The following is a 12336-nucleotide window of genomic DNA, read 5'->3' on the forward strand; positions in this document are numbered from 1 at the left end:
TTAGCTCAAATAGTACAGTTTTCCTCATACTTATATATCCAGTCAACGTGGGATTCTAACAAGAGATGTAAAAGATTATAATTGTATATCAATGAGAACGTGAGAATAGAGATATGCACATCAGTGTTTTTCAATTAGTAAACCAAGACTTTGTGCTAAATAAATTATTGAAGGACCCATCATGACCCATTCTTCACTGCATAACAGAAGAACTTTAAGTTTGTCTGTGCTGAAGGCATTATTGTTTCTAGTAATCGAAATCTAATTTGGATTGATGATACCCATATACCATGTGTGTTGGCAAACGTTGCTTGGTGGTGTGGCTCATGCTTTTCCAATTGTTGGGATTTGAGTTCGACCTGAAATTCTCTTATGACAGAATCCTCATCTTACGCTAGCAAATCAAAGCAGAATCTGCTTCTCTTGTAACATCCATCAGAGATTATAAAATGAATCATTTGCATTTCACATAATTATAAAGTGAAAAAAGAAAAAAATTGAACACTAAAGGAATAACATCTGTTAATATGGAAGGTTATTTTCACTTGACAATTTATATATAGCTTCAGCATTATGGTAATCAACTGTTTGTATTCACTTTAACAACAATCCATTTTTCCACTCCTAGTAAAAATTATGCAAGATTCATCTCCAATGGTTTTTCAGAATTTGCGCTGTTAGGAATTAGTGAAGAGAGATTAGAAATTGGAAGAGTTCTAAAGAATTCTTTGAAAATTATGCAACATATCAGAAAGATATTTTGCGACCAGAAGACTAATGAATACTAGTTCGTAGACTAAGACTTATAATTAAATTATTGAAGTGATATTAGCCCACTTTTCACTGCATGACCCTACCAACAAATTAATAGTCAAATTTGGAAGCTATGTATATGTAAAGTTTGAAAACATTAAGTTTGTCTTGGCGTAGGTAGACAAAGACTGAAGCACAAGATGTGTTTATGGCCGATGGATGTGATACTCAGCTATTGCAGGAGCTCTTTCTTGTTTCTTTGTAATTTGGAAAAATAGTTATATAAATATTAATATAAACCATATATTAAAGATAATTGATTACAACAAGGCTACCGTTGACCAAGACTTTGAGTAATCACCTTCTATTTTTCTTTCCTATTTATAATGCTATATTGTTCTTATGGTTTCATCATAGAAGAGAAAAGATGGGTTGTCTAGCATGGTCTTATCAACTTCTCTTCCTCTATTTTTTCCTCTTTCATTCTCAAACTTTTGCAACACTCTGCCCTCATCACCAGAGTTTTGCTTTACTCCAATTCAAGCAACTCTTTTCCTTCAAATTCAAAAACACATCTTCTCTTCTTTGTGATGAACCTTATCCAAAAATGACGTCTTGGAAAGAGGATGATGATTGTTGCTCTTGGCATGGAGTCACATGCAATAGGGTCACGGGTCATGTGATTGATCTTGACCTTAGTTGTAGTTGGCTTTACGGAAACATCCCTCCTAATAGTAGCCTCTTTTTCTTTCCTCAATTGCAAAGACTCAATCTAGCTTTCAATGATTTCAATCTTTCTCGAATTTCACCTTATTTTGGTCAATTGATCAGTTTAACACATCTTAATCTCTCTATCTCAAAATTTATTGGTCCTATTCCAGCTGAAATTTCTCATTTATCTAATTTGGTTTCACTAGACATCTCAAGCAGTTACTCTTTCCCCATAAGAAATAATGTCTACATGTTTGAAGATGTTCCCATGAGTATTGAAAGGCATGTCTTTGAAAGACTAGTTCAAAATCTAACCGTGTTGAAAAACCTTGATCTCTTATTTGTAGACTTGTCTACCATTATACCGAATTCATTGATGAATTTATCTTCCTCTTTGACTTACCTACATCTTTCTTATTGTAATTTGCAGGGGAACTTCCCAACTCACATCCTTTGCCTACCAAATCTACAGATCCTTCTGTTAAGAGGTAACTTCAACTTGACAGGTAATTTTCCCAAATTTAATTGGAGTAGTCCACTCAAGTCTTTGGAAGTCTCCGACATGAGCTTTTCGGAACAATTACCAAATTCGATTAGCAATCTCTTGTCCTTGAGGGAATTGTCTCTTGACAATTGCACTCTAGTGGGATCAATTCCCACATCACTTGGAAACCTTACACAACTTAGTCTTTTGAGTCTCAGGTATAACAAATTCAGTGGTCAAATACCATCGTTTCTTTCAAATTTTGTCCAGCTTCGTTTTTTAGATCTTTCAGAAAATTATTTTATTGGTCAATTGCCAAATTTTTTTGTGAATATCACACATCTACATATTTTAGAATTGTCAAGCAATCAACTGAGTGGCCCAATTCCTTCTCATGGCAATGACCTTCAAAATGTAACTGATGTTTTTTTAAACAACAACCACCTCAATGGTACAATACCATCTTGGTTATTCACTCTACCATTATTGGAAATCTTGGACCTTAGTGATAACCAATTAACTGGCCATATTCATCAATTTCAGAGTAAATCTTTGATTGAATGGCTTTGTTTGGAAAATAATAGATTCAATGGCTTTATTCCAAGTTCAATCTTTGAACTAGTGAATTTAGAGACTCTCTTTCTTTCTTCAAACGATTTCATTGGGAATGTTGAGCTTCACTTATTCTCAAAACTAAAAAGTCTTTGGCAGCTTGATCTTTCTTATAATAGTCTATCAATTAACTTTGCATTCAAGGCTAACTCATCCTTTCCACAACTTCAAACTTTGATTTTATCTGGTTGCAACTTGAGTGAATTCCCAAGTAAAACGAAATTAAAGGGTAACTGGCCCTTTCCACAACTTTATAATTTGGCTTTATCTGGTTGCAACTTGAGCGAATTCCCAAGTATCTTAAGAAGTGTAAATCAATTATGGCGGTTGGATCTCTCTAATAATAAAATCAGTAGTCCAATACCTAATTGGATGTGGGACATTGGAAAAGATACTTTGTCATATCTAAATCTTTCCCACAACTACCTGACCACCATAGAGCAACTTCCATGGAAGAATCTTGATACTCTAGACCTTCATTCAAACATGCTCCAAAGATCACTTCCAATTCCACCACCTTCACTAGAAATCTTGTTGTTGTCAAACAACAAATTTATTGGAGAGATACCACATTTGATCTGTAATTTGAGTGTCATACAAATTCTAGATCTCTCTAATAATAGCTTGGGTGGTAACATTCCAAAATGCATGGGAAACTTTAGCAGTCTTCACGTCTTGGATTTGAGGAAAAATAAACTCAATGGCACCATTCCAGGAAGCTTTGCAAAGGGTAGTCTTTTGAGGACCCTCAACTTCAACGAGAATGAATTGGAAGGGCCAATCCCCCGATCTTTGGTCAATTGTACGATGCTTGAAGTTTTAGATGTCAGCAACAATAAGGTAATTGATACCTTCCCATATTGGCTACAAAGTCTTCCTAAATTGCAAGTTCTCATACTTCATTCAAATAAATTTTATGGTTCTTTGTGGGGTTGCTCAGAGACAAAGCGATGTTTCCCTAAGTTGAAAGTATTTGACCTTTCAAACAACAAATTTCGTGGTCCATTGCCTGCCTGGTATTTCAAAAATCTTCAAGCCATGAGAGATGTTAGTGAAAGTGATAGGAAGTTGGAGTATATTGGTGAAACTTATTATCAAGATTCTATAGTAGTAACATTGAAAGGGTATGAGATTGAATTAGAGAAAGTTATTTCGATTTTCACTACCATTGATTTTTCAAATAATAACTTTCACGGTGAGATTCCAGAAGTAATTGGGAAGCTTCATGCACTTCATCTTCTCAATTTTTCTCACAACAATCTATCAGGTCGTATCCCTTTATCCTTTGAAAATTTGACAGCTCTTGAGTCATTAGACATCTCTTTCAACCAACTTTCAGGAGAGATTCCTAATCAGTTGATAAGTCTATCATTTCTTTCATTATTGAACCTCTCATACAACCAACTCACGGGACCTATTCCTCGAGGAAATCAATTTGACACATTTCAAAATGATTCCTATATTGGAAACCCTGGGTTGTGTGGACCGCCATTGTCGAAAAAATGTACAAATGATGAGTTGCAGTCACCGATACCATCAATCTTCCAAGATGAAGGAAATGATTTGAGTTGGTTCGATTGGAAAATTAGCTTGATGGGTTACGGATCTGGTCTTGTATTAGGCGTTTCTACAGGATATATTGTGTTCACAACAAGGAGGCCACAATGGTTTGTAAGGATTGTTGAAAGATTGCAGGCAAGGATGCTGAGAAGGTTGAACAGAAAATACAGGGGAAGAAGAATTTAGTAAGTTCAATTCTATTGTTTGGTTGTGCTTACTCTATTGTAAAAAGCTAATACCTACGATGTTCATTTTTTCAGATTTCAAAAAGTTTGATTGCATGGGATAACAGCATCTGGGAGAGAGCATGAGAAGCTACCACATGTAACCTTTAAACTTGAATTTAGGAGTTGAAATGTTTGAAGTTTCTGATGTATGAATAAATAAGTGTTAAAATTTCCTGGAATGTAGTGTAAAATAATGTAGTTTGAAGCATTTCAGTTTTATAGAAGTGACTGAAATTCCTGTCCACCTTACATTGATATGGAATCTACTCTTATTTCTATTAAATTCGAATTCTCTTCATAAATATTTTAAGTCGTGAAAGCATAAAGCATAGTGGCCATACACTTACACCCGTTGCCTCCTGATACTTGCCCTGTTTCTACACTACAGAAAGTACATATGTTAATATGAAGGTTATTTTCAACACAATCACTTGACAACTGCAAACCTTTTCGACAAATCCCCACGTTAGAAATAAACACTTTAATAACTCATTTCATATAATATAAATAAGTTTCCCTTTATAATCACATAATACAAGGAAATACGGACTGGATAATAAGCCATAGAGCCAAGAATAGAGTACTATCTAAATCACATTAATATATGGTATCATCAACAACATTTTCATGTACATAATATATATATTAATGTACATTATTATCTATCATAAAAAAATAATTATTATATTCCTAATTACTAAAATACACAAATTTAACTCTAATATTGGTGAAAAAAATATGATATCAATTTTGGTATTAACGATAGTACATTCGTCTCTAAGCTTGAAATCAACTCAATATCCTGCTGGGTACTCGCAATTCCCACCAAAATCTGCAAGATTTAAATCCAAATTTAATTACTGTAAATATTTGTGATTAGTAATTAATTTAAAAAATTAAGTGTAGAGATTTGATAGAGTACTTACTAGGCTGTTACGATCCAGCCTTTCGTGCCCGCTTCTAATAATAGCTATTGAAGGCCTATGATGCATGTGCTTCTAACGTGTTGGGATCGTAACAGGTGGCCCCTTGTTTAATCGGACAGCAATCAGCCGCCCCTTCCCCACACGCTTAATCGAGTGCAGTATGTAGCTTGCTCGCATCAACATTAGCGTTTGCCACACACCAGATCTGGGCCTGGGTCGGGCTAGGGGTTGAACTCGGGGTTTGGGTCTCACCCGCACCTGTTTAAGTCGTTGGGACTGGGGGACCCGGGCTAGTCGTTGGACTCAGAGCTTGAACGTGGTTTGTTGTTGAATTACCAGACTGCCCTTGGCCTTGTGTATATCGCATACCGTATACTTCCTCTTCACTGGGGTAAAACAGACCATGGATCCTTTCCCAAGTAGGACCCGGATTTACGCAACAGTTCTAACATGGGTTTAATGACCGGGGACCAATTCAGGTTTAAAAATACCTGCAAAAGCCAGGTACAATTTAGGTTGCGTTTGATCGAAGAGGATCAAAGATTATTTTAGTAATTTATCTTTTATTACTTATATTATTTTGTTTAATTTATAAATAATAAAAAATTCTGATAATCTTCTATTACTAATGATGATATAACAGAAAATATAAGAGATAATCTAATTACCACCTCTACCATTGATATTAAAAAATTATCAAAGTAATCTTAATTTTATTATAATATATAATTTATTTATTAATTTTTGAAGGGTAAAAATAATTTTATTTTCAATTAATATAATAAATAATATAAAAATATTTTAGAATAATTATACTTAAGGGTATTTAAGTAAAATAATATATTAGTATTTTTTTATTACCTCTAACCAAACATAATAATATTTATACCTATCAATTTTTAACCAAATTTTATCAAACGTGGTAATAATATATATTCAATAATTTTTATGGTAATCTATTTTTAAAGTAATTTTTTAATTTTAATAATAAAATATTATCAAAACCAAATATCCCATTAGAGCTATAGGAGAAGACACTTTAATAGCATAATCAAGATTATATTTAACCAAAGAGATGTAAATGTTCATCATACCAGGTACGAGAAACGACATCTTGTTCTTTGGATCGGTGAAAACCTCATTACCAACTGCGATGGCTTCAATGTTGGAGGGGAGGTAGAATTCACTTTCTTCGAACAATTTCAGCAGAAATGTAGAACTTCATTTATTCTCAAAATTAAAAAAAACTAATTTACTTTAATCTTTCTCATAACAGTGTATCAATTACCACTACATTCAAACTCAACTCGTCCTTTCCACAACTTCAGTTTTTGACATCATCTGGTTGCAACTTGGACAAATTCCCCAATATTTTAAGAAGTGTAAATCAATTAGGCAATTAAATCTCTCTGAAAATAAAATTAGTGATCCAATACCTAATTAGATGTGGAACATTGGAAATGAAACTTTGTCCTATCTAAATCTTTCCCACAACTACTAACAAGTGTAGAGCAGCTTCCATGAAAGAATATTGACATTCTAGACCTTCATTCAAACGAGCTCCAAGGATCACTTCCAATTCCACCACCATCCTTGACAATATTATTGTTGTCAAACAACAAATTGACTGGATGGATACCACATTTGATCTACAATATGAGTGCCATACAAATTCTATATCTTTCTAACAATAGCTCCAGTGATAACATTCCAAAATGCATAAAAAACTTTAGCAATCTTCATGTGTTGAATTTGAGGAAAAATAAACTTTGTGGCACTATTCCAAGAAGCTTTGCAAAAGGTAATCCTTTGAGGACCCTCAACTTCAACGAGAATGAATTGGAAGGGCCAATCCCACGATCTTTGGTCAATTGTAAAATGCTTCAAGTTCTAGATATTGGCAACAATAGGGTAATTGATACCTTCCCATATTGGTTACAAAGTCTTCTCGAATTGCAGGTTTTTATATTTGGTTCAAATAAATTTTATGGTTTTGTATGGGGTTGCTCAAAGACAAATCATTGTTTTCTTATGTTGAAAGTATTTGACATTTCAAACAACAAATTTGATGGTGCATTGCCAACTTGGTATTTCAAAAAACTTCAAGCCATGAAGGATGTTAGTGAAGCTGAGAGGAAGTTTTAATACATTGGTGAAGATTATTATGAAGATTTTATGGTAGTGACTTTGAAGGAGCATGAGATTGAATTAGAGAAAGTTATTTCTGTTTTCACTACCATTTATTTTTCAAGTAATAACTTTCGGGGTAAGATTCTGAAAGTATTGAAAAGCTTCATGCACTTTATCGTCTCAATCTTTCTCACAATAATCTATCAGATGGTATTCTTTCATCCTTTAGAAATTTGATGGATCTTGAGTTATTAGAGCTCTCTTTCAATAAACTTTTTGAAAGGATTCTTAATCAGTTGATAAGTCAATCATTTATTTCATTGTTAAACTTCTCGTACAACCAACTTCAAGTATCTATTCCTCAAGAAAATCAATTTGACACATTTCAAAATGATTTCTATATTGAAAACCTTGGATTGTGTGGACTGCCATTGTTGAAAAAATGTACAAATGAGGAGCCACAGTCACCAATACCATCAATCTTCCAAGATGAAGATAATGATTCAAGTTGGTCTGATTGGAAATCATCTTGATAGGTTACGGATGTAGTCTTTTATTAGGCATTTCTATGTGATATATTGTGTTTACACCAAGGAAGCCACAATGATTTGTAAGGATGGTTGAAGGAGTGCAAACAATGATGCTGAGAAGGTTGAACAGAAGATACAGGGGAAGAATAAATTAGAAAGTTCAATTCTATTGTTGGGTTGTGGTTATTCTTTTGTCAAAAAATTACATTTTCCTTTGATGTTCATTTTTTCAGATTTCAAAGAGTTTGGATGCATGGGATAGCAGTATCTGCTGGGAGAGAGCATGAGAAGCTACCACATGTAATTTAGGATCCTCATCTTGCATAAGTAAATCAAAGCATAATCTCCTTCTTATGTAACAGTAGTCCCTGTTTCATACAACGTAGGGAGAAGCAATTAACATCCATTAAAGAGTATAAAATGAATCCTCTGTATTTCACATAATTATTAAGTGGAAAAACAAAAAATTGAACACTACAACAACCGTTCAAATTAGAAGACGATACAGAATCCAAAAATGGCTTCGGTTGGAAAGTTATAGTATATTAGATCTTGAATAAAAATTTTAAAATCCTAATAGTAATTCATAATCAATGATATTATGTTTAAAATATTAAAATCTCAAGAAGGGTTATTACTTTTAGGTGGTTTATATTAGATATTTCTTCTTGTCTGACTAGAAAATTTATAATATGTTTCATTTTACTTCTTTGTTTTACAATCTAAAATACGTCTTAATAACCTGTCCATGTTTCTTGAATTGGTTTATATATATTAATTTCTTTTCTAATTTGTAATTGTAAAATTGATTTATGAGTAATTTAATTTTCTCTATATATATAAAAACCTTGATTATAACTGAATTCTGTTTAAATAAGATTAATATAAATATAAAACATATACTATAGATATAATATATTAAAACTGTATGTCACTAAGAAGGTAAGATTGGAGAAATACACATGGTTGTTTTCAATTAATAGAGCAGGACTTTGTGCTAATTTAAATCATTGAAGGAGTCTTCTGGCCCATTTTTCACTGCACGAACCCATGAACAAACTATATTAATTAATAGCAGTCAAGACACGTTAAGTTTGTCTTTGCCAAAGAAAATCGATATGCCGACCAGAAAATTGATATCATGTTCACACGGTGAGTCTCACTGGTCATCATCCTGAAATCAGCCTAACTCACTGCTTTTTCTACAAGTTAGAAGAGAAAGACTTATAATTAAATTAGTCAAGTGATGTTAGCCCATTCCTCACTGCATGACCCTACCAACTTAAACCTTAAGTTTGTCAGCTTTTTCTACAAGTTAGAAGAGAAAGACTTACAATTAAATTATTCAAGTGATGTTAGCCCATTCCTCACGGCATGACCCTACCAATGTAAACCTTAAGTTTGTCTTGGCATAAGAAGACGAAGACTGAAGCAGAAGACGTGTTACGTCTGGCTCATGGACGTGATAGTTACCACTTGGACAAAAAGATAACTGAATGTAATTTGGAAAAAGTGATATTTTATTTTTCATAAGCAAATGAAAAATTGAATTAACCTGTCAAATTAAAATCGTATTCCACCAAGGTGACACTCTAGGCAAACACCTGCAGTTCATAGGGCTCAACATTTTATCGTGTATTATCTTAAGAATTTATCAAATATATGAATTTATCGAGTTTGGAAACCCATCTTGATTACTATAAGCTCGAAAAACTACCAAGAACATCCCATATGTAATTTACTCATCAGTTTCCTTTTTCCTTATCATATGTTAATGTCTGACGAAGCCCTTATGGAAGAGTTAGAATTGGTTCATTATACGCTATTGTTCTTGGACTTCAATATATATGATGTCTAAGTATCCAATAAAAAGTTCAAGTAATCGCAGCAATACATGTCACAGAGTATTTTACAAAGTAATTTTAATGAACCATTGAATGAATTGAATGATTTTCAGAGTTAAAAAAAAGCCTTCTAGCTCATCAACCTCTCCCTGTTTCTTGCATGGATCTGTAGTAAAAACCATATGCTACAGATCAATGACGGGGTGAGATTTTCTATCACAATCTCCCCTATGTTAAAAGTTAGCTCAAATAGTAAAGTTTTCCTCATACTTATATATCCAGTCAACGTGGGATTCCAACAAGAGATGTAAAAGATTATAATTGTGTATCAATAAGAACGTGATAACGGAGATATGCACATCAGTGTTTTTCAATTAGTAAACCAAAGACTTTGTGCTAAATAAATTATTGAAGGACCCATCATGGCCCAATCTTCACTGCATAACAGAAGAACTTTACGTTTGTCTGTGCTGAAGACATTATTGTTTCTAGTTAATTGATGAAGACTTTTATTTAAATTATTGTGGAAGTCATGTAACTCGTTCTTCACTGCATGAACCTAAGAACAGAACCCATAATTTTCAACATATATTTTGAGCATTAAGTTTTATGTCGGCTAAGAAGACCAAGACTGACGCAAAAGATGAATATATATTTTGAGCAAAAAACATACTCTAAGACTCAGTAATTATTTTTATATCCCTATTCTGAACATGTGTTAGACCAAATTACTAATTAAATTAGCATTAAAATAATATTTAAGATAATTTTATATAAATAATTATTAAATATAAAATCTAAATTATATTTAATCGAAATCTAATTTGGCTTGATGATGCACATATACCATGTGTATTGGCAAACGTTACTTGGTGGTGTGGCTCATGCTTTTCCAATTGTGGAAGTTGGAGTTCCACTCGACGAGCTCAAGAAGTTTATCATCTATTTAAGTTAAATTTAAGTCAACACATGTTCCACCTCAATTCAGCTGTCTTCAACCTAGTTATTGGTCAGACTAGCGGACGTGATTTGCGTTACTAAAACTTTTATTATTTTTTTATTAGAGAAGGATGACAAGACAGTAAAGTTAATGTAAGATTTTAGTTCATACCTTGAGACAGATTGTGTCTCAAGATCTATTATAGTACCCCATTAATGTTACCACATCGCAGGGTATTTAATCATTCCATCACATATGGAGGACGTGATCCAACGGTTAATATTAGGTGCGTAACATTGCCCACAAATTAGACAGCAAAGCAAACCCTCAAGATGATTGTAATTTTGTGGGTATGATGGCTGATTTATGGGCAATGTTACCTTCAATAGCAACTTGTAATTTGGGTTAACATTATACTTAATACCAAAGAAGAACAGCCTCTGTAACATGGTGGTTAATGTAGTCACCTCTGTAACCAAAAATTGGGAGTTCGAATCTCTTCAGTGGCACTCTGTTTATTCCAACCTTGTTTTTTGGTGTGAAAAATCATCTTCTTTATTGTCTTCTGCTGAGTTAGGTTTAAATATATTTAACTTTTTTTTTTAATTTTACAATTCCTGCTCCCAGGAAATTCCCCTTAATAATTCATAATTACGCCTCAAGCTTTTGCCTTTGTTGTTTCTTTTCTATGTTATCCAACAATTTTTGGGCTGTGGTGACAAGCTAAGAATGGATCTCCGGATGTTTTGTTCTGCTCTATAAAATGCCCTTGCTGAAATTACTAGTCCTATTTAAGTTTTTTGCTTCTTATGCATGAATCTTTAATATGTATAAATCATTCCTTTAAAAAAAGGTGCAATCAAATAAGTCTTGGTTTCTCTCTTGTTATAGCAGTAGTGACTAATATTTTTACACCCGAACTGAGCATTGATACAGTTGAAGGGTTGGTTCGGGTCAACCGATAATCGGATCAGATTACTATTTAAATAAATATTAAAATAATATTTAAAAATAATCTTGTCTCCATTTAATTAAAATATAATTTGACAAGGTAACACACGTAACATGTGTATTGGCAAGTTTTGGTCTGGTGGTGTGGTTTGTGCCTTTCCAATGGTTGGGACTTGAGTCCCAAAAGTTGCAAAAAAATTTATGCATGATGTCAACATACATTATTGGGTTCAGTCCTGCTATATAAGTTCACTAGTAGAATGAAGAACTTTGTGGCTATGATGATCGGTTACCAATGTGAATTTGCGAGCAGGAAAGGGAATTTGAGCAATGCAGTGATTTCCAGCTTCTTTCTCTAGTTCAAAAATTTGACAATCAGTGTGAGAAAGGAGAATACTGTACTGCTTGACCAAGACTTTAATGGAGTGGTTCTCACTTGTGAATGACACCGACTCACTAGTCAAATTTCATACAGTCTGTTATAGGACCAACCATTTTTCTTTCCTATTTATAGTCCCATATCTGTTCTTGTGATTTCATCATAGAGAAAACATGGGTTCTCTAACATGGTCTTATCAACTTCTCTTCCTCCACTTTTTGTTCTTCCACTCACAAACATCTGCAACACTTTGTTCTCATCATGATAGTTTTGCTTTACTCCAATTCAA

General features: G+C 33.3%; 1 protein-coding gene across 1 annotated transcript; it reads left to right on the forward strand.

Moving 5' to 3' along the window:
• Positions 1 to 1180: 1180 nt before the first annotated feature.
• LOC123217395 (receptor-like protein 34) lies at positions 1181 to 4630 on the forward strand. The gene is made up of 2 exons (XM_044638416.1): positions 1181 to 4305; positions 4381 to 4630. Coding segments are annotated over exons 1-2 (3126 nt in total). The 3' UTR covers positions 4382 to 4630.
• The last annotated feature ends 7706 nt before the right edge of the window (positions 4631 to 12336 follow it).

Source organism: Mangifera indica, chromosome 1, assembly GCF_011075055.1.
Source record: "Mangifera indica cultivar Alphonso chromosome 1, CATAS_Mindica_2.1, whole genome shotgun sequence".
NCBI classification, from domain to species: Eukaryota; Viridiplantae; Streptophyta; class Magnoliopsida; order Sapindales; family Anacardiaceae; genus Mangifera; species Mangifera indica.